At 40.6% G+C, this 22827-nt stretch overlaps 1 protein-coding gene across 3 annotated transcripts; it reads right to left on the reverse strand.

The window, feature by feature from the left end:
- Window positions 1–4249: 4249 nt before the first annotated feature.
- Znf383 (zinc finger protein 383) lies at window positions 4250–22722 on the reverse strand. Of its 3 annotated transcripts, none has more exons than XM_016000605.3 (5): window positions 22371–22722; window positions 21033–21097; window positions 11865–11991; window positions 11476–11574; window positions 4250–6429 (listed from the first exon to the last, which is right to left on the reverse strand). In XM_016000605.3, the coding sequence occupies exons 2-5, from the start codon at window positions 21057–21059 to the stop codon at window positions 5312–5314; spliced, it is 1371 nt and encodes a 456-aa protein (XP_015856091.1). In that variant the 5' UTR covers window positions 21060–21097; window positions 22371–22722; the 3' UTR covers window positions 4250–5311. The 3 variants fall into 3 exon arrangements, with proteins under 3 accessions (XP_015856091.1, XP_076405211.1, XP_015856092.1); XM_076549096.1 differs by having other exon boundaries at window positions 11476–11571; window positions 22250–22718; XM_016000606.3 differs by having other exon boundaries at window positions 11476–11571; window positions 22371–22716.
- Between the last annotated feature and the right edge of the window lie 105 nt (window positions 22723–22827).

Raw genomic sequence — 22827 nt, forward strand, 5'->3', positions numbered from 1 at the left:
GTTATTTTGGTGCCTGTCCTGGATCTCGCTCTGTAGACCAGGGTGGCCTCAAACTCACAGAGATCTCCCTGCCTCTGCCTCCTGAGTGCTGGGATTAAAGGTGTGCGCCACCACTGCCCCGCAATGTTTAAGTTTTGATTTGCTAAAAATGGCATGCTATCCTGATCACCCTTTAAAGTATTCTCTAAATGTTAGGGTGTTTACAAAGTTGTGCAACCTACATCTTTAATTCTACAGTTTCATTGTTCCTAAAGACAAGTCCTTTTTAAGTTCAAATATTCCCTTCAAATCTTCTTTCTCAGTGTCATTCAGCTATTTTACCACTAGAAACACTGAGTATCTTTTGTTTCTTAGCAAGTATTTTATAAGATTTCTTAAAATCATGTTACTGAAGACAGGGACTTGGCACACAGCACAACACGGCACCAGCATCTCCTGGCACTAGGGGTGTGAGCCACTACACCCAACTATTCACATTTTATGTAACTAACAATGTCTTCCTCCTCCAATCCCCTTTATTATGAAATAAGATGTAGATTTGAGATTTACTTCTTTAACTTGTGTCCAAAGTAAAGTTGTTTTAATACTCAGATATTTGATCCTATTGTTACTGTCTTCATGCCCTTTCCATTCTTTTCAGAAACTATGACCTGTTGTATAGCAATATCTTTTGAGATAAAACATTCCATCCTGGAGTATGTTCTATAGGGAGTGAAAATATTCCACTGTACAGGAATGCTCTTTACAAATCAACAAGTACACAACTCAAAAGCATTAGGTGGCCCCTGAAACTGATTAGATTCCCCGGGTTCCTCTTTTTCCAAGGTTATACAAGCAGTAAGGACTGACCTTACTGAGCAGCCTGGAAGGGGTCATCTCTAACTGGTTCAGTTGCTTTCAAATTGTACAGTGAGTTCCATATTTTCACCTTTTGTGAGCTGTCCCCCATCCTGGGATGGGCTTCCTGAGATGCAGCTGTCTTTGAGTTATTTCTGCTCTTGGAAGTAATCCCACACCTGCACTCCTGCGTATAACTCCAATAAAATTCATTGGTTCACCAGGTGAACTTTGATAACATCCTTACTTTGCTCTATCACTGCTTCTCGATCAGAATAGACACTTGCTTATACCTTCACCAGGAATACTGTCACATAATACTTGCATGTTTTCTGCTTTTGGGGAATAAAGAAAAAAATTCTCATCTCTTCCTGCTGTTCTGACAGCTGTGACTTCAACTATCTACTAAAACCTTCCAGAATTTCAGACCTATATTATTTGAGCAACATTAAAAATTAAGTCTTAAGCGGGATGTAGTGGCCCACATTTTTAATCCCAGCATTTAGAAGGCAGAAGCAGGCAGATCATTGTTTTCCAGGATAGCCTGGTCTACATAGTGAGTTCCAGTCCAGCCAGAGCTACAAAGTAAAACATGTCTCAAAGAGACAAAAAGACAGGCAGGAAAGGAGGAAGGGGAGGCGGGGGTCGGGGGAGAAGGGGCCAGCTAAAGAAACCCTGACCCTGGAGCCCAGAACCAGTAAAAGAAACACAGCCTAGATCTGGGACCTCAGCCAGAGAAAGAAACACTTTATCCCTGAACCCAGAACTAAAGAAACATGCCCTGACTCTGAGACCAGTGCCAAAGAAACACACTTTGTCCCTAGAATCAGAGCCGGTGAAAGAAATAGGCCCTGGCCTTAGAATTAGAGCCAAAAGCTAAAACGGCCAGCGAAAGAAACAGTTTGGCTCTGAAATCAGGGCCATCTCTGCTTCTGACCAACTGATCAGTGAAACCAACCAACCAGAGAGCAGGAAATCAAGCACCCTGACCATGGAGCCCAGAACCAGAGAAAGAAACACAGCTTGGGTCTGGGACCTGAGCCAGTGAAAGAAACGCTTTATCTCTGAACCCAGAACTCAAGAAACACACTTTGTCCCTGGAATCAGAGCCAGTGAAAGATATATGCCCTGGCCTTAGAATTAGAGCCAATAAACTAAGAAAGGCCAGTGAAAGAAACAGTTTGGCTCTGAAATCAGGACCATCCCTGCCCCTAGCCCACAAAACCAACCAATCCCTGAACAGAAAATCTTCCCCCTGGAGAAACTCCACCCCTAAGAAATCCTATATAAACCTACTGCTTGTTCAGTTGTTGGCTGTTTTTTCCCACCCTGGTAGAGGAAGCCACTCTCCTGGACTCCTCCTTCCCTGCTGCAGGCTGCAAAAATATATGAAGTAGGAATTCAGCTAATTATGACAAAACTAGACCTGGAAAAGTTAAGAACTCTCCCGGAGGATGAGGCCAAGACTCAAGGAGTTTTAGTGATATTGGCTTCTGATTATTAGCCATTTCCTGCTATGAATTTCTCGTGTGCTATTGCAGCTTTCCCATCATCCATTGGGCACAATTTCCCCTCTACAATGAAAGTGTTTGTGTAACTTTCTCCAGCTGTGCTACACCAGACACAGTCAAGATCCCTAATTTCAGGCCCCTCTGTAATTATTGCCATTAGCAGCATCCGGCCAGGACCATCCTCGGATGGAGAAAAGTATCTTATCTGAGATACCTCACAGATTCTCTAAGAACAGAGTTAAGCATCCAGACTATCTGAGAAGGCCTGGCGGATGTGCTAATTAAGCTTAACTTTCTCCTTTCCAAAGTCGTATCTCTGGTTTTAGATCCACCCTTAACAATTAACTCAGAACCAAAGGGTTCGTATTTGCAGGTCCATCTAGCTATGGCAGAAGTTGCCTAGACAAGTTGCCTAGTGACTGACCACACTTGCCAGAAACTGCGGGAGCAGAGATAGCTTGGAGAGATAAGGGCCAAAGGGATAAGGGCAGTTTTATTTTCACAGATAGGATGGAGAAGAAAAAAGAGAATAGAAGAACTAGATGGTTTAGAACTGGAGAAGAATGAACTGAGATGGAAAGAACTAGATGGGAAGAGAACTAGATTGGAGGACTAGAAGAGAGAATTAAAAGAACAAGATGGAAGACGAGGAAGAGCCAGGTGGGGAAGAACAAGATAAGTAAAAACAGGATAAGAGGTGAGATGGGAGAGGAGCTAAGATGAAAAAGAACTAGATGGATAAAAACTTGGATGGGACAGAACTAGATGAAGCAATTAAGATAGCACTTAGAGGATACAGCAGAAAATGTAGAGAGAAATCCAGCAAGAAAGGAGCTAGACATGAGAGCAGAATTGAAGCTTGTAGAGAGAGACTCAGAAAAATAAAGTGAATGGACTAAAGAGTTTCATGTGTATAAATTTATTAGTGAGTTTCTCAGATTAATCCACTGCCGGTAGCTTCTCTTCTGGAACTTTGGGTGAAGGCTATCGAGGGGCTGGACCCAATAGCTTTCAATACTTCCCAAATAAATCTCTTTCTCAAAAGAGTCTTGGGTGTGAAGATCTTCATTCACTGGTGCAGAGAAGAACCTTGCTGAGACGTCCCTTAGGGGACTGTGCAAGGTGGAGCTGAAAAAATCACAACTTTTTGCCGGAGGAGATGGCTACACTTCTGCAGGGGTTTCCCTGCGGTAATCTCAGGCCGGAAAAGAAACAGAGCTCTGCTGGGAAGCCCCCTTAAGTGCGGGATGAGCAAAGCTCAGCTGTAGCAGCTCTCCAGGAGAGGAGCAGGACTGATATATCCTGCTTGGGGAGACCATCCCCCATCACACCCCAACTCCAGCCTGACTCCCCTGAGCAGTCAGATACCTTTCCCCCAGAGTTGGAACACTCGCTGAGAGAGAGAGGGAGAGGGGAGAGGGGAGGAGAGGGGAGAGAAGAGAGGGAAGAGGAGAGAAGGGAGGAGAGGGGAGGAGAGGGGAGAGGGGAGGAGAGGGGAGAGGGGAGGGGAGAGAGAGGAGAGGGAGAGCGATATAAAGTCTGATAAAGACTACCCACACATACACCTTTCCCACTTGTAATTCAATAAATGGTAGAGGAAAGGCTTTACTTCATATAACTATTTCTTTTTCTGTCATTAATCCTCAAATTTTGGTAAAGGTAAATGGCAGTTAGAAGTATGTCCCAGAAACTAGGAGAAGTGAGTTAACAATAAAACACTTACCAAGAATTCACCAGTGAGAGGCTGGACCATAGCTCAGTGATAGAGTGCTTGTCTAGCACATATAAAGCCCTGGTCTCTATCCCCAGCAACACACACACACACACACACACACACACACACACACACACACACACACACACTTTCCACAAATCATAAAGGAAATTATGAAACAGTATGCTAATGACAAGAGAAACCTTTTATTAAACCTATACTGTATTCTAAGAATAGATGAATTCATTGGATTCTCACAGCAAACCAATGCATACACATGACTGCATATATAAAATAAGGAACAACTACTAATAACATATATAAGAAAAATCTGGAAAAATAACACTTTGTTAACTGTAATTACCTTTTGGGCATGACATTAGGATTAGGGTTAATGAAAAGGAACAAAATAGCATACACGGAGAAAATGTGAATAAATTCAGCATTAAAAGAAATGTTTTTGGTTTTAAAAGGAACAAAATATGAAACATCTAAATATTAGTTTGGGGTCATATTACTGGAGACAGCTTTTATAAATGCAAAAATTTAGAAGCAACCATAACATGAAAAATAGTCATTTAAAAAAGATATTAAGTCATTAAACTTTGTATTGCTAGAAAAGCAATTATTATGATTTTTTAGCATGATAAAAGCAGAACACAATACCATGACTACATGTCTTTAGAAAGCAAAGTCCAGCAGAATTAGTTCTACCAATTTGATAATCGTCATCTACAATCAATAATAACAGTTAATTTTGATGTTTGAGCTTTGGATTATCTAGTTTTCTCATTTTTTTCACTTACAATAAAAAATAAAAATAAGCTCATGAAACACAGCAAAAAGACTGACGTTGCCTCAAATACAACATTGGAATTCCACAAGGAACTTAGTCATTAAAGGTTACACAATTAAAACACTGTGATATTAGTACAAGCACAAAAAAAACCAGTTTAGAAAACAAAAGACAGTCCTAAAAAATATAAGAAAATATGAACAACAGTATGACAAATCCCCAAGCAATGGAGAAATACAGAACTATTAAGCAACTAGCATTGGTGTGCAGGAAGAGAGAAAATGTAGACTTAGAATTCATAATCTACAGTTAAAACCATTTGGATTGAAAATATAAATACCTAATCAGGCCACGTCAAAGAAAGTAACTCTCAAATATGAATTTTTATTACTCATGAGCATGAATTCCCTGATGGTGAATAAGGTCTGAATCATTACTGTCTTCCCGTATTTCTTAAGGCTTGTCATCACTATGAATTCTCAGATGTCGGGTAAGATTTGAGCATTTATTAAAGGCCTTTCCACATTTATTACATTCATATGGTTTTTCATCTGAGTGGACTCTCTGATGTTGAAAAAGCTGTGAGTTCTGAGTAAAGGCCTTTCCACATTCAAGACATTCAAATGGTTTCTCACCAGCATGAATTCTTTGATGTTGCCGAAGTTGTGAGCTCTGAGTAAAGGATTTCCCACATTCCTTGCACTCATAAGGTTTCTCCCCAGTGTGGATCCTCTGATGATTTGTAAGTGCTGAACCACTACTAAAGGCCTTCCCACATTCCTTGCACTCATAGGGTTTCTCACCAGTGTGGGTTCTCTGATGCTGAACAAGTTTTGAGCTCTGAGTAAAGGCTTTGCCACATTCCTTACATTCATAAGGTTTCTCACCTGTATGAACTCGCACGTGTTGAAAAAGCTGTGAGCTCTTTGTAAAAGCTTTCCCACACACTTTGCAAGCATAGGGTTTTTCACCAGTGTGAATTCGCTGATGGTCAATAAGATTTGAACAATAGCTAAAGGCTTTTCCACATTCCTTACATTCATAAGGTTTCTTACCAGTGTGTATTCTCTGATGCTGAGAAAGGTATGAGCTACAACTAAAGGCCTTCCCACAGTCTTTACATTCAAAGGGTTTTTCACCAGTATGAATTTTCTGATGTCGAGTAACATGTGAACCACAACTGAAGAATTTCCCACACTCCTTACATTCATAAGACTTTTCCCCAATATGAATTCTTTGATGTTGAATAAATTGTGAGTTCTGAGTAAAGACCTTTCTACATTTCTTACATTCATAGGGTTTCTCATCATTATTAATAATTTGATGTAGGGTAAAGAAAGTCTGTTGAACAAATGTGGGCATGTATTCAGGACTGAGTATTTCTTCACTTAAATGACCATTTTGATATCCCAATTGTCTTGTAAATTGGCTTCCACATTCCAGAACATCTCTAAAACTGGAGTACTCAAGGCCATGCTTTTTAAGTCCCATCAACTCCCTCTGGCATGATTCTATTTCATAAACTTCCTTCTTTAGAGATAATAACTTGCTTTCACACATTGACTCCAGAGCTGAAAGGAAAGAAAGCAGCAAATGTTCTTTTCCCCTCTTATCTGGAAAAACTTAAAACTTTCATAATGGAAATGGAAAAACTAAAGCTACAGTGAATATACTATCTAGTAGGTAAACATCATAGAGACTAAATGAGATCTGTCTAATACAGTGGTTCTCAACCTTCCTATTGCTGCAACTCTTTAATACAATTCCTCCTGTTGTGGAGACCTTCCACCATAAAATTCTTTTCATTGCTACTTCATAACTATAATTTTGCTACTGTTATGAATCATAATGTAAATATTTTTGGAGACAGATTTTTCACAGGGGTTGCAATCCACAGGTTGAGAATCACTGGTCTAATGTGAAAAATGGACAAGAGCACAGGGAAATTAACAAGATATAATGTGGAAGCATAGGGAGAGCATGGTGGAAATAAGTTACCAACCATTATTTTTAATATGGAATAGTCTGGAGAAGTTAGTAAAAAAAACAATGCATTGGGCACAAATCATGAAAATTCATACATATACGGCAGATTATTGGATATTCTGTGGCATAACAAATAATAAATTTGGTTTTTCATTTGTTTTGGGGCTAGATAATGAGATAGGGTCTCATTACCTAGCCCTGGCTAGCCTTGAACTCAGAGATCCTCTTCCTCCCAAGTGCTAGGAGTAAAGAAATGTTCCCTGAGATGTGAGGTCTTAGTATGTAACTCTGGCTGGTTTTGAACTCTGGGATTGTCTTGTCTCAGTCTCTCTATTTAGACAAAAAGGGGAAATGTTGTGGAATAATCTTTTTTTGTACACTGTGAAGATGTGTCACTATGACTGGTTTAATAAAAAGCTGGGTGGCCAATAGCTAGGCAGGATTTTCGAGGCAGAGAGGACACTGGGAAGAAGAAATGTGGAGATACCAAGGATGCAGAGCAAGCGATATGGACATTAATTACAAAGTAAAGGTAAGTGAGCCACATAAAAGAAGTAGATTAACAGAAATGGGTTACTTTAAGTTATTAGAGCTAGTTAGAAACAAGGCTAAGCTATCAGCCAAGCTTCCATAATTAATAAGTCTGTGTGGTGATTTGCAAGCTGGCTGGTGGGACAGCAGACTTGCTACAAATGGTGTCCAATGGAACCAAAAAAGGTTCCAAACACACAAAACCAGAGCCAAACTCGGCTTCCTAGTCCTACAGTTTCTCATGTGAGCTGTGGTACAGAGACATGTCTCCTGGCTGCTTGAGCCGCCAGCGTTCCATGAGCTAAGCTCTGAGGTTTAAGTTTCGTTCATGAAGACAGAAAACATTACAGATACACAGTAAAGCAGGTTCACATGGGGAAAAAAAAAACTCTAAACATGTTACAATGTGTTAAAAAATGTGCAGTAAGCTTAAGAAAAGAAAATGGATACAGACAGTCATAGAAAAAATAATTTATGGGGCTGGAGAGATGGCTCAGAGGTTAAGCGCATCGGTTGCTCCTCCAGAGGTCCTGAGTTCAATTCCCTGCACCTCATGGTGGCTCACAACCATCTGTAATGAGATCTGGTGCCCTCTTCTGGCCTGCAGGCATACATGCAGATGTAACACTGCATATGTAATAAATAAATACATCTTTAAAAAAATAATAATTTATGAATAAGATCTTCAAAGAAAAAATAAATATAAAAATGATAAGCCACGTAGACTTGGGAAATACATAGGGATTCTGGACCCTATATGGTGTTGTACTGGCTTTAAATTTTTTGATTGCTGATGAGCAAACAATAGTGCTGAGAGACACTGGATTATAAAAGCTACTAAATTAAAGCAATCTATATATTTTAAAAATGTCAACTTCAAAATGGAAGTCAAAAATATGTTATTTGGGGAAGAGGTTATGCTTTTGTTTGTATAGAAAACAAAAGGTTGTGGATTCATTCAAGGTTGATAGAGCTCAGATTTGATGCGGAGAGATACCCTGAAAATCCTGACTATAGAAATAAAGACGTAAACCCAGAAAAACTACAAGACAGGTGATGTGTTTACCTGCTCAAACATAAAATAAAAAATGTCTTTGGCTGGCTTGTGTACAACGCACAGTCCATACTTGTGTTATGCAGATATGTATGTTTCGTTTATGTTTTCAGAGCAAGGGCACCAGACACCAATGAAAATGGGTGGCCCAGGTGATCCAACCTCTCAGATGCCTCTGTTGCAGTTTCCTCAGAGTTCTGCATCCAAAAGGGCTTCAAGGCTGCTGGCTGAGACGGTCCAGCCTCACAGACTACTCCAGCCAGACTTCAGATAATCCCTACATTTTCCCATCACACCAAGACTAGACAACAGCTAGCTTTCCCAGGACTTGAACATTATACCAATTTTCTCAGGGTCCCCTAAAGATACAGTACTCCCACCAATAGTAAGCAGTATAGAGAACATGACACCCACATTCCCAAGAGATCAGGTGGGTGGTTTTGATCATTTGATAAGTTATGGATGTTTGTTATCATTTAGAGGGGTTGTTTACAAATTGTTACTGGTCATGGTCAGGGAGAAAGCTAAACAAAGGGGATAAGATTCAGGGATTTCTTTCTGAAGAGGAAAAGGGGGATATAATATAAAAATGATGTGATAAAAAGGTAGACTGTTGAATCTACTTTTGAACAACCATTAGTCTCAAATATTTTACATTGGTGTGGATTTTGGTATATTTATACAAAGTTAAGGGTTTTTTTTAATACTGTGTCTATGTTTCTACTCTTGTTTAAGATATTTTTGTATATTAATACAAATTAAAGGTTATTTTTGTTATACTGTATCAGATGTTTCTATTTCTTGTTTAAGGTATTGCATCTATGCAGCTCATTCAAACATGTAAAGTTCTAGTCCTTGAAAGCTATTTAGGATAATAAAGAAATACTGGTTAGTAGTTAGTCATCTATAACAATCAAACTTATAGCCATGTTAGTTATATTTTCAAGGTCAATCAGAGACATATTCTAAATAGACAGTGGTCTACAAACACTTCAGAGACCTACAGAATATGGCATTTTAATGTTTTAATAACATAAGGCTTTTCATGACAGTGAGACATAAGTGCTCCTGGCAGCACCAATCTACTTAAAAAAAGGATAAGGGGCGTTGAAGAACCTCCAACTGTAGTTTACTTTCTCTATAGCAAAAGCTAGGCATTTAGGCATGAAACTGCATTTACCTCAAATGCTGACAGTATGCTGTCCAAACTGGACAAGTAGGACACACACACACAAAGCTACTGACAAACTTTGCCAAGACAGGGTAGGACAGTCCTTCAAAAATTTCCTGCTTCACAGAAAAGTCTGTTAGATATTCTAGGTCTGTAGGTTGAAGATGGATGCCCCAATGTTACAGAGGAACCCTGGGTGACTGTCCAGGTAGCCAGATGTCTCTGTCATTTCTTAATAGTTTTGGAAGTTGCTTGCTCAGCACTTCCTGTTTACTCAGGTAATAATATATTCTTTTCGGGTCACTGATGGAAACGGAAGACTAGATAATTATAGTGTTACAGTTTTCCTTATTATGAAATTCAGAAAAGAGAGCCGGGGCGTGGTGGCGCACGCCTTTAATCCCAGCACTTGGGAGGCAGAGGCAGGTGGATCTCTGTGAGTTCGAGGCCAGCCTGGACTACCAAGTGAGCTCCAGGAAAGGCGCAAAGCTACACAGAGAAACCCTGTCTTGAAAAAACCAAAAAAAAAAAAAAAAAAAAAGAAATTCAGAAAAGAAACTTACATAAGAGATGCAAAATTTATAAGGCTGAGAGACATAAAAGCTTAAATTGTTTATCTAAAAAACTGTTTTGATGTCTAAAAAGATTGTTTTAAGATGGTAATACAAGTTATAATAAAAACTGTTTAGGTATAAACCTTTTTAGTTTATCAATATTGATGACAGAGTACCATCTCTAAGTATGCCACCTACAAATAGACTGGACACTGTATTCTTAACTGATAATCATTCTTACTTATATAGTTTTATTATATTAGAGTTAAAACCTTTCCTTTTTATTTAGACAAAAATGGGGAAATGTGGAATCATCTTTTTGTACATTGTGAAGATGTCACTCTGATTGGCTTAATAAAAGCTGAATAGCCAATGGCTAGGCAGGATTTGGGGGGCAGAAAGGATGCTGGGAAGAAGGGCAGAGACACCAGGGACACAGAGCAAGCAGCATTACAAAGTAAAGATAACTGAGCCATGTAAAAGAAGTAGATTAGTAGAAATGGGTTAATTTAAGTTATGAGCTAGTTAGAAACAAGCCTAAGCTGTCAGCCAAGCTTTCATAATTAATAATAAGTCTTGTGTGGTTATTTGGGAGCTGGTATGCAGGACAGAAAAATCTGCCTACAGCTAGGATGATAAACATATAGTACCACATTGGTCTTTGTCCCAGTTTTCTGCCACTGAACTTCAAAAGCCCTTGGGACTCTGAATGACAGCAATATCTTTGTACTGCTACTGAGGCAGTTCAAGACAGGACTCAGAGAGCCTCAGGATTTGTTCTGGAAAAATGGTCTGGTGGTTAAACATATATGATGCTCTTGCAGAGGACCCAGGTTCAGTTCCCAGCATCCACAAGGCAGTTCACAACTACCTGTGACTGTTTTTCCAGAGGATTCATGTACTCTTCTGACATACACCACACATACTCAGTTCCTTAGAAGGTTGGGATTTTACCTATCTGACCTCCGGATGGAGGAAAGACTGAGATGCCAGTTATGTAACTGTACCTACGTAAAAACAAAAACAAGCTTGACGACCTGAGTCTGATCCTCAGGACCTACATGATGGAGAGAGAACCAACTCCAGGAAGTTGTCCTTTGACCTCTACACATTCACCCCATATAATAAATAAATAAATAAATAAATAAATAAATAAATAAATATATGCAACTAAAAAAAATGTTTTTGGAAGAACTTGGTTTTCTCATTAGACCCAGGTTCTTGGCAGAAACTTTCAAAATAACATCTCAAAGGTGCTGTTTCTTCAATCAGCAGCGAGTTATCCCTGCAGGCACTGCTCTGCTGAGTGTTTCTCACTTACCTGAGCACAGGCCTCTTGTGAGCTCTTTGCCAATCATCCAGGGCTCTTTGCCTTGTTCCAATAAAGAGATCACCTGAGGCTTGGGAATGTGAAGTCCTGCTTACAAGAAAAGATATGGAACACGGTTATGCTGTGGGAAACAAATCCATCCTCGATCATCAAGCAAGAGATGCCATAACAGGAATAGCCAAAAAACGAAGAAGAAGCTTCAGCCACAGCCCACTGGAGCTGCCTGTTTCCCAGGCTTCTTTTTCAGCCCAGCTGAAACCATTTATTTGCAAAGAAGGAGCAGGAATTCAGGTGGCAAAGTTGAAAAGCAGCTGAGAAATTCACTGAGGAAGAAGCAGACACTCCAGAGAACGGCGAGTTGTTGGCACGGGTGTTCTTACCCACTGAAAGCAGGTGACTGTAGTTCTCCAACATCACATCTCTGTACAAGTCCTTCTGAGCAGGGCCTAGGCACTCCCACTCCTCCTGAGAGAAGTCCAGAGACACGTCACTGAACACCATCGATTTCTGAAATAACAAACACACACCCTAGCTGTATAACACAAAATATACTTCCAAAACTTTGGTGCTTGTGTTGTGGGGTTCAGCAAATGGGCCATTATACTGATGTCACCAAGAACCAGTACCTCTGGATGCTCTGTTCATTCAGAAACAGATGACAGAAAGCCAAGCATGCTGATACATGACTATAACCCCAGCCTCGGGGATGCTGGGGCAAGGGGGCTGATTGGGAGTCTGAGCTCTCAGCCTGGGTTATATACTGAATTCAAGGTCAGTCTTAGCTATATAGTGAGGTCAAGTCTCAAAACAATAGGACTAGAGGTAGCTCACTGGTAAAGCCCTGCTTTCAATCCTCAGCACCAAAATAAACAAACAAACAAATAAATAGTTTCTTATTAATATAATTATTTTTCTGGTGGCTAAATGTTTTGATTTCCAATTGTACAATCTCAACAGCTTATATACACTGGCCAGACTAATTGGAACCATCCATCATCATACTGTCCTTATTTCTGAGATGAAGAAAACTAATGATTCATATACAAAGTCAATATGATCCACATTTCCTGTTGGACTTCAACTTAAACATGTTTTATAAATGCCACAAGAGTCTCAGAGGTCCATAACAGTCACTAATTATGATTCCACAGCCTCATTTTACAGCTAGGAAATCTTTCAACATTTGGAACTATCAACCCCATTTCCCATTCTCTCACTGGAAAACACTAGTTTGCAGACATGATTTTGGCTTCTTCATGGGTCTTGCCAGCTAAGTGACTCATATTGCCACCTTATCAAATCACAGATTAATAGAAATGAATTAATTTAAGTTGTAAGAGCTAGTTAGAAACAAGCCTAAGCTAAGGCCAAGCTCTCATAATAAGTCTTTGTGTCGTTATTTGGGAGCTGGTGATATAGAGAAAGACTTGCTACACAGGGAAGGTTTTGAGAAAATAAGACTGGGTAAGGAAAGAAATACCCTAGAAACTATACCAGTCTTATAATAAATGCTTAAAGCAGTCAGAGAATAACTATCTCTACTTTCCTTATTAGAATTCTTAGTGGGAATATGGAACAAATACTATCTCTACTGTTGCAGGATTTTGTTTACACTGTAAAGATGTGTCTTTGCCTAAGATGCCGTCTGATTGATTTAGTAAAGAGCTAAATGGCCAATAGTTAGGATGGGACTTCTGGGTAGAGAGAGAGAGAGAAACTGGAAAAAGGAATCTAGGCACGAGGATTAGTCAGCAAGACACGGAGAGGAAACAGGGGGTGCAGGATGGAACACGGGTAACATGACATGACAGAACATAGATTAATATAAATGGGTTAATTTAAGTTATAAGAGCAAGTTGAGAACAAGCCTAAGCTAAGGCCAAGCTTTCATAATAATAAGTCTCTGTGTCATTATTTGTGAGCTGGCAGCCCAAAGAAAAATCTGACTACACTATACTTTATATGACATTGCATTTTATTTATTTAACTCGAGACAGGGTCTCACTAGGTAGCCTTTGTTGGCCTGGAACTTGTTATGTAGACCAGGCAGGCCTTGAACTCACAGAGATCTGTCTGCCTCTGCATCCCAAGTACTAGGATTAAAGGTTTATACCATCTCCCCCAGCTATTTTTATTATGAGCTATTCTTTTTCTCTAGGGAAACTTCATGTCTTGATGTGTGCTTTCACACATTGCACCTGGAAACAGAACTGATACAACCACCTGGAAAGTCAGCATCATTTCTAGTGGAAAGCGTGATAACCTATGGGGCAGCAATTTTACTACTAGGGATATACCTAAAAGAAGCACATATAACATATGTGCACTAAAAGACACAAAATGCCCTGTTCATAACAATCCCACTTTGAAAACAACTCAAATGCCAATAATGGAATAGGCTGTGCTATATATAGTCCACAATGAAAGAAAAATTGTTTTTTGAGGTTGGGTATTGTATGCAGCACAAGCTGGCTTGGATCCACTATGTAGCCTGAAATTTATGCTCCTGTTGCCTCAGCCTCTTGAGTACTGAGATTATAGGTCCCACCTTATCTGACTTTGTACAATGAAATTTTAAAGGACATTACAATAGTACTGAACAATGCCAAGCAAAAGGAACCAACAAAAAGAATAGACATTCTGTGATTCTGCTTACATAAAATAGAGTATAAGTAAGATTAACTGACAGATACAGAAGAAAAATAAAGGTTATCTTTGGGAGAAGTAGACAGCAAGTAGAGAAGAACAGGACTTCCACAGTGCTGGTGATGTTCTACTTCCTAATCAGATGAGAACTCTGCTTAGACAAATGTGTGCATTTAAAAAAATTATCCCACGACAGCTTGTTTCTCTATACTTTCAAAATGTATGTTATATTTCTTAAATTACATTTTTATTTTGTTCATGAGTGGAGGTTAGAGAATAACCTGTGGGAATCCCAGTTCTCTCATTCCAACATGTAGGTCACATGGACTGAACCCAGATCATCAGACTTGGTAGCAGGCACAGGTGGTGATATTTTGTGTGTGCTCTAACAAATAAAGCTTGCCTGAAGGTCAAAGCCAGCCACTAGTTAGCCATAGAGGCCAGGCAGTGGTGGCACACACCTTTAATCCCAGCACTTGGGATCTCATGCCTTTGCCCCCAGTACTTGGGAGGCACACATGCCTTTAATCCCAGCACTAGGGAGGTTGACATAGGAAGTGATATGGCTGGGCGGAGAAAAGGAAAATAAGGCAAGAGGAGACAGGAGCTCAGTCCTTTTGGCTGAGGAGTCGGTGAGGTGAGAGGTGGCTGTGGCTTGTTCCTTTGTCTCTCTGATCTTCCAGCATTTACCCCAATATCGGGCTCCAGGTTTTATTAAGACCAATTAGGATTTGTGCTGCAGGCACACGATTTGCAGAGTCATCCTGACAGACATTCCCCCCAACTCCGAGACTGGATCTCATATGTCTGTGCTGGTCTTGAGCTCACTATGTAGCCAAGGATGACCTTGAACATCTAGTCTTCCTGCCTCTAACTTCCAAGTGTTGGAATTATAGGAGTGCATCCCTCTACAGCTGCTTAATGTGGTGTTGGAGAACTGGACCCAGTGCTGTGTATAAACTAACTAGTCAAACACTACCAATTAAACTGCATCCTTGGCCCTGTATGTGATTATTCTTAAATCACCTTTTATCATTCTATCATTAGATTTATCCAATATTGCAATACCAAGGGTCAAAAGTTAGCAGCCAGAATGAAGATATTTATCAACAACTGTTGAAAAATTTAATTGGCAAAAACCATATTATAAATTGGTACATACATACCACATAGTCCTTCCCTGACTCCTTAGGAAAATATTCATATGTATACCAGGATACCTATAAAGATATTTTAAAAGCAACCTGGTGCCCACCATCTAGTGTATTTTAAGACAAAAGGTCTTAAAAAGGTTTTAACACACAAAAACAGAGCCAGATGCACCTTCCTAGTCTCACAGTCTCATGCCAGCTGCAATGCAGAGACACATTTCCCAACAGCTGCCTGTGAGATGGAGCCGGCCTCCAGCCACCATGAGCTAAGCGGTGTGGTGGTCCAGCAGTCTTTCACATGGGCTGCAGCACAGAGAGGCTTCTCCTAGCCACTGCCTGGGGGCTTGAGAACACTGCCAGCATACTGCATGGCAGGTTTAGGGTTTTTATTCATACAGACAGAATAGGTTACAGATATACAGTAAAGACAGATTCAGACAGAAACAACCTCTAAACAGGTTACAGTTTGTTTATAAATATATGTAGGCTTGGAAGAGAAAAGAAAAAGGGTAGAAAAAGCCCTTAAAAAGGAATAGAGTAATAAGAAATATAATAAGCCACATTAAAGATAGGAAATACACAGAGAGTCTGGATCCTGTATGTTATTGTGTTGTCATTGAATTTTTTGGCTGCTAAGAGACCTTGGATTATGGAAACTGCTGGATTAAACCAACCTATATATTTTTAAAAATCTTGACGTCAAAATTTAAGTCAAAAGACATGTTACTTTGGGGCAGAGATTATGCTTTTGTTTCCACAGGAAATGAAAGGCTATGGATTCATTCTGGGTTAAGGAAAATCATGTTTGATTGACAAAGACCACCTGAAAACAAACATCCTGGCTACAAATATAGAAAAAATAAATAAACCTAAAAGAACTATAAGACACATGATGTATATTTTACCTGCTCAAACACATAACAAAAAATCATCTTTGACTGACTTGTATACAATGGATAATCTATACTTGTACTAATACAGATATGTATGTTACCTTTAAAATTTTATATATTTTCACAGCAAGGAGATCAGGCACCAGTAAAAATGATGGCCCAGCAAAAGGATGGAAGTAGAAAATCTCACCCTGAGTGAGATAACCCAGACTCAGAAAGACAAACATGGTGTGGACTCACTCATAAGTGGACAAAGGATAATCAGACTACAACCCATAGCTCCAGAGAAGCTAGAAAACAAGGAGGACCCTAAGAGGGATGCATGGATCGCCTTGGGAACGGAAAACAGATGAGATCTCCATGATGGGAGGGCAATAGAGGAGAGTGGATGGGGGATGAGAACATGAGGAAACAGGAGGGTCGAGCTGGGGGAGGGATGGAGTGGGAGAGCAATGAAAGAGATAGAGGGATACATTATGGGGTAAGGGAGAAACCTGGTGCTAGGGAAATCCCAGGAATCCACAAGGATAACCCTAGATTGGACTAGTAGCACTAGCAGAGAAGGTGCCTGAAGTGCCCTACCCTTACAACCAGATTGGTGTCATCACAGACCCTTCATCCAGTAACTGATGGATGCAGATGCAGAGATCCACAACCAAGCACTAGGCCAAGCTTTGGGAGTCTAGTCAGAGAGGGAAGAGGAATTATATGAGCAAGGGGGTCAAGATCATGATGGGGAAATCTACAGAGACAACTGAACCAAGCTCATAGGAACTCACAAACTTAGCTGTGGAACCTGCATGGGACTGCACTAGACCCTCTGCATACGGGAGACAGTTGTGTAGCTGGGTCTGTTTGAGGGGCCCCTAGCAGTGTGATCAGGATCTATCCCTGGTGCATGAGCTGGCTTTCTGGAGCCCATTACCTATGGTCAATCACCTTGCTCACCCTTGATGCAGCGGGGAGGGGCTTGGTCCTGCCTCAACTAAATGTACCAGGCTTTGCTGTCCCCTATGGGAGAACTTACCCTTTTGGAGGAGGGGTTGGGAGTTGGGTTGGTGGGGGAAAGGTGTGGGGGTAGGGGGGTGGGAGGAGGGATGAGAGAGGGATCTGTGGTTGGTATGTAAAAATGAAAAAAAAAAAAAAAAAAAAAAAGATGGTCCAGAGGATCCAGCATCCAGAATAGCTTCCAGGCTACTGACCGAGATGACCCAGCCACACAGAATATACTACAGCAAAGACTTAACAATTATTCTGATTTTTCTCAAGGTCCCCTCAAACATTACCAGCTCCCCCAGTCAGCAGGAAGTAGTCTAGAAAACTATGCCCAAATTCCCCCCAAAATGGGTTATGGATATTTATTATCATTTAAAGGGGGTTGGTTACAAGTTGTTATTGGTAATGGTCAGGAAAAAAGCTGAACAAAGGAGTTAGATTCAGGGATCTCATTCTAAAAATAAAAGGGGGGATACAGAAATAATAGGATACAAGAGTAGATTATTAAATCTACTTTAATCCAAAAAAACAATTATTAATCTTAAATATTTTACATTGGTATAGATTTTGGTTTATTGATACAAATTTAAAGTTAATTTTATTATATATATATATATTTTTTTTTTCTACTTTTGTTTGGGGTATTGTGCTTATGTAGCTCATTTAAAAATGTACGATTAAAAATACAGATTAATAGTCATCTATATTCAAACTTACAGTCATGTTAGGTATGTTTTCAAGGTCATACACAGATATATTTATATAGATAGATGGTCTTAAAACACTTCAAAGACATAGAGAATATGGCATTTAATGTTTAATAACCTAAGGCTTTTCATGACAGTGAGACATATTTGCTCTTGGCAGCACCAATCTACTTCAGATAAGATGATGGGCATTAAAAAAACTCCATATGGAGTTTGCTTTCTTCATTGGCAAAAGCTAGTCATGTGGGCAAAGAAACTGCCCTTGCCTCAATTGCTGACAGTTACTGTCCAAACTGGACCAGCACTGTGCAAGAAAGGTGACTGCCAAATTTTGCCAAGACAAGGTAGGACAGTTCTTCAGAATTCCCTGCTCTACAGGAAACTGTCAGATATGCCAGGTCTATAGGCCACAGTTAGATGCCCCAACGTTAAGAGAGGAACTTTGGGTAACTGTCCAGGCAGTGAGATGTCCTGTTGTTAGGTAACATTTTACCCTTCTGGGGTCTTCGATGGAGTTGAAGACTAGATAGTTATAGTTTTCCTTAGTTATGATAAAAGATAAATTAGATACAAAAGTTTGGACTCACAAAGATAAGATAAATGATAGAGTATTTAATTTTGCAAAATACAAATATACTAGATACTGTAATTGCCATTCTTAATAAATGTTTTGTTATTGCCGGGCGTGGTGGCGCACGCCTTTAATCCCAGCACTTGGGAGGCAGAGGCAGGCGGATCTCTGTGAGTTCGAGGCCAGCCTGGTCTCCAAAGTGAGCTCCAGGAAAGGCGCTACACAGAGAAACCCTGTCTCGAAAAAACCAAAAAAAAAAAAAAAAAAAAAAAAAAAAAAAATGTTTTGTTATATAGTTTTACTATGTTAAGGTTAAAACTTTTTTTTTTTTGGTTTTTAGAGACAGGGTTTCTCTGTATAGTTTTGGTGCCTGTCCTGGATCTTGCTCTGTAGACCAGGCTGGCCTTGAACTCACAGAGATCTGCCTGGCTTTGCCTCCTGAGTGCTGGGATTAAAGGCATGCGCCACCACTGTCCAGCCAAAACCTTTTTAATTAGACAAAAGGGAGAAATGCTGCGGAATAACCCTTCTGTACACTAGAACATCTATTACTCTCATTGGTTAACAAAGAAGCTGAGTGGTCTAGAGCAAGGCAGGATAAAGTTAGGCGGGACAATCAAACTGAGGAAACTGGGATGAAGAAGGGCAGAGTCGGGAGACACCAGCCAGCCAGCCAGCCAGCCAGCTGTCGAGGAAGAGGGTGTGTAGAAAATGAGGTAACAAGCCAGGTGGTGGTTGTGCACGCCTTTAATACCACCACTCAGGAGGCAGAGGCAGGCAGATTTCTGTGAGTTCAAGACTAGCTTGATCTACAAAGTGAGTTCCAGGACAGCCAGCACTGCACAGAGAAACCCTGTTTCAAAAAACAAAAAACAAACAAACCAAAAATAGAAAATAAAAAGAGGTAACAAGCCATGAGCCATGTGACAAAGCATAGATAAGAAATGTGGCTTAATTTAAATGTAAGAACGAGCTAGTAACAAGCCCGAGCTACTGGCTGAGCATTTATAATTCATATTAAGCCTCTTAGTGTTATTTGAGAGCAGCTACAGGACAGGAAAACCCCGCCTACAGCAACCTTTTGATAATACTTAAAAACTGAAAACAATGTCCAATCTATAGCTGTTGTGGAATAATCCTTTTGTACACTATGAAGAGTTTTCACTTGGATTAGTTTAATAAAAGTGAATGGCCAATAGCTAGGCAGGATTTGGGGGGCAGAGAGGATGCTAGGAAGAAAGCAGAGATGCAGAGTCGTGAGCCAAGCACAGATAAAGCAGGAAAGTAGCATAGGCAGTACAGAGAAAAGTTAATAAAGCCACGAGCCAGAAAATAAATTAACAGAAATGTGTTAAGTTATAAGAGCTAGTTAGAAAAATGCCCAAGCTATCAGCCGAGTTAATAGTTAATAATAAGTCTCCATGTGGTTATTTGGGAGCTGGCTGGCAGGACAGAAACATCCCTCTACATACAGTTATCTGTAATAAGGTTACTCTAGCATTTTTTTTTTTTTTTTTTTTTTAAAGAAAAAGGGTCTCACTGTACAGTTCTCAATTAACAGAACAGGGGCTAGTCTCAAGCTCACAGAAATTGGCCTGCCTCTCATCTAGGAAATATGGAATTTTTTCAAGAAAGGCAAAACTCAAATCATTATATAGAACTTGGTTGCTTATTCCTGGAACCTAGTACTTAGGAGGCTAAAGCAAGAGAATCTGAAGTTTGAAGTCAGCCTGGCTTCACAGTGAGACCCTGTCTCAGAGCTAAACACAACCAACGACACAAAAGACTCAAAATTGGGGGCTGAGCGATGGCTCAGTGGTTAAGAATGCTTCCTGCTCTTGCAGAGGACCCAGATTTTGTTACCAGCTCTCATATGGTGGCTCACTACCTTCTACAATTCCAGTTCTAGAGGATCCAACACCCTCTTCTGGCCTCCACAAGCACTGCATATATGAGGTGCTAAACATATATATATATATATATATATATATATATATATATATATATACAAAACATTCATACACATAAAATGAAAACATATAAACCTTGTTTTTTAAAGTATGGTGACTCACACATATAATTCCAGCACTCAGGGAAGTGGAGGCAGGAGAATCAGAAGAATAAGGTCATCCTCAGCTATATAGGGAGTTTGAGACCACCCTGTCTCAAAAAAACAAAACAAGCAAACAACCACCAAACTACTGCCATGCATAATTTTTAGTGGAAATATATGAAATGGTTAATGCTGTAAAAGATCCCATCCTTGAAAATAACATGAGAAGGAAATTGATCAAACGGTTTATTTTTGTGTAGTGGAAATTTAACTTAACCCTGATTCTGAAATTCTTTGAAAATAACATTTTAGATATGTGTTGAGAAAGAAACAAAAACTTTAGAAGTATCTATTTCCTAAATTAACATGTGACCATTATACTGAATGAAGTCAGAGCGAACACAGGCTTTGTGTCCATGTCCGAGTTTTCCACCATTTTCATGAAGGGAAAATTTGAAGAACCAGGTCACTTTATGAGTCTGTGTTACGCAAGTCCATCCCAGAGAAAAGCAAAAAGGAAACCCACTGCACCTTATGTTTGGCTTGGTCCACAGCCATTCCTCTTTTCTCCACTGGGTACCTCTGGAGGGGCTGAGCTGGGGAAGAAAGAAGGAATTGTAAGGTACTAAGCCATTTAATAAAAGGTCGCCCTGGATCCATACCTGTCACCCAGGGAGAAGATGTCTAGGTTGTCATGAGCATTTCTAGAGTTAGAGAAGGAATGAAGCCTATGTTGTCCAAGACTGGAATCGGTTCTCATCTCACTGGGGTCTCTTGGGACAGAAAATTGGAGTCACTTGGGAAGGCAGAGGCATCCCACACCTACAAATCCATGACTCCAGTCACTCACTCACCATAGGGATTCCACATATCCTCACATCTACACCTACTATGGGAGCCCACAACTGACTCAGTTTCCCAATTTGAATCTGAAGTCTATTCTGCATGGATAGAGTTCAGGCTTGCTTGCTCCAGGGCTGTGAGAAAGTCCTGATTAGCCTGCAGAGTCTCCTTGAAGGGCTGTGAGAAAGTCCTGATTAGCCCACAAGAAGGAACACACTATCTAGCTAGACACAGACTGCTGATGCCAGCCGGAGGTACATCAAGATAGAAATGAAACTGCCTGTTCCTTGACGCAATGCAGGATAGACAGTGGTTGAAAGCCTGTGCTGTGCATTGTACCCAAACAATAGCACAACATATGGCCGAATAGCGACGGTAACACATCTACCCTGAGGATACAACCACATCCACACGTTTACGTGAACTACACCACATAAAACCACACAGTGCTACAAATGGTCACAGTAACACACTCACTGCGGAGCCACACAATAGTTAAAATTCCCTCCAGTTCTCCACATGAGAATTATACAAAATCACACACTCAACAGAACACAACAGCCTCTCAGATATACATACTGTCAGCCTGACAATATTATACTCATCTTCCAACCATAAAGTTCACATAAATCACACTCAAACATCTTCACGGAGTCACAAGCACCCAATACACATAGTATACACACACACACACACACACACACACACACACACACACACACACACACACACACACACACAGAGTCCCCTCAAGCCAACAGTCATGCAGGCATAATTACTAGTTCTCTAGTAATACAAGTTATGCCGTTACACACATCCAGCCAAACACACGGGGACGCAATCACACCTACACACACTGCCGCGCAGTTACCAATCACATACACTAATAACGAAAACGTGTATACTTGCACACACGGCTCCGAGTATGTTCACAGAGAAACCTAAGAATCAGACCCGCGCACTCGTGGCGCCCTAGGGTCACTTAAGGTCACACTCACACACAGCCAAGAGCTCGCTACTGCTCACCCAGCTAGAGCAACTCCCAAGGCCTGACAGCTCGGATCCCGACTGGTACTTCTCTTCAGACCCCAGGGCCGCACTAACAAGGACCTAGGCCGCTCACCGCGCACTTTTCCTTCCCCGGACAACGAGGGTCCCGCAGGCAAAAGAAGGGGCTGCCTTGAGTTCGCGGACGTTTCTGGGAAATGTAGTCCGCGATGGGACCTGGCGGGGAAAATGGAGTCCACTCTCGGACTCCCGCCAGGCCACTGCTTGAGGCAGGCCGAGGGGCTCGCTCCGCACTTGAAATTGCGTGAGCGAGCTTCCTAGACACAACAAGTACAAGCTTGGACAGAAACTCAAACAACACGCAGGGCTGACATCGTGGAAACAAGCCCTATCCATGATACGGGGCAACATCAGGGAATCACTGTTTTCTGTGTAAGACAGTAGGGGCCAGGTTGGCGCCGGAAGTTGTGTGGCG

The sequence above is a fragment of the Peromyscus maniculatus genome, chromosome 1 (genome assembly GCF_049852395.1).
Source record: "Peromyscus maniculatus bairdii isolate BWxNUB_F1_BW_parent chromosome 1, HU_Pman_BW_mat_3.1, whole genome shotgun sequence".
NCBI lineage: Eukaryota > Metazoa > Chordata > Mammalia > Rodentia > Cricetidae > Peromyscus > Peromyscus maniculatus.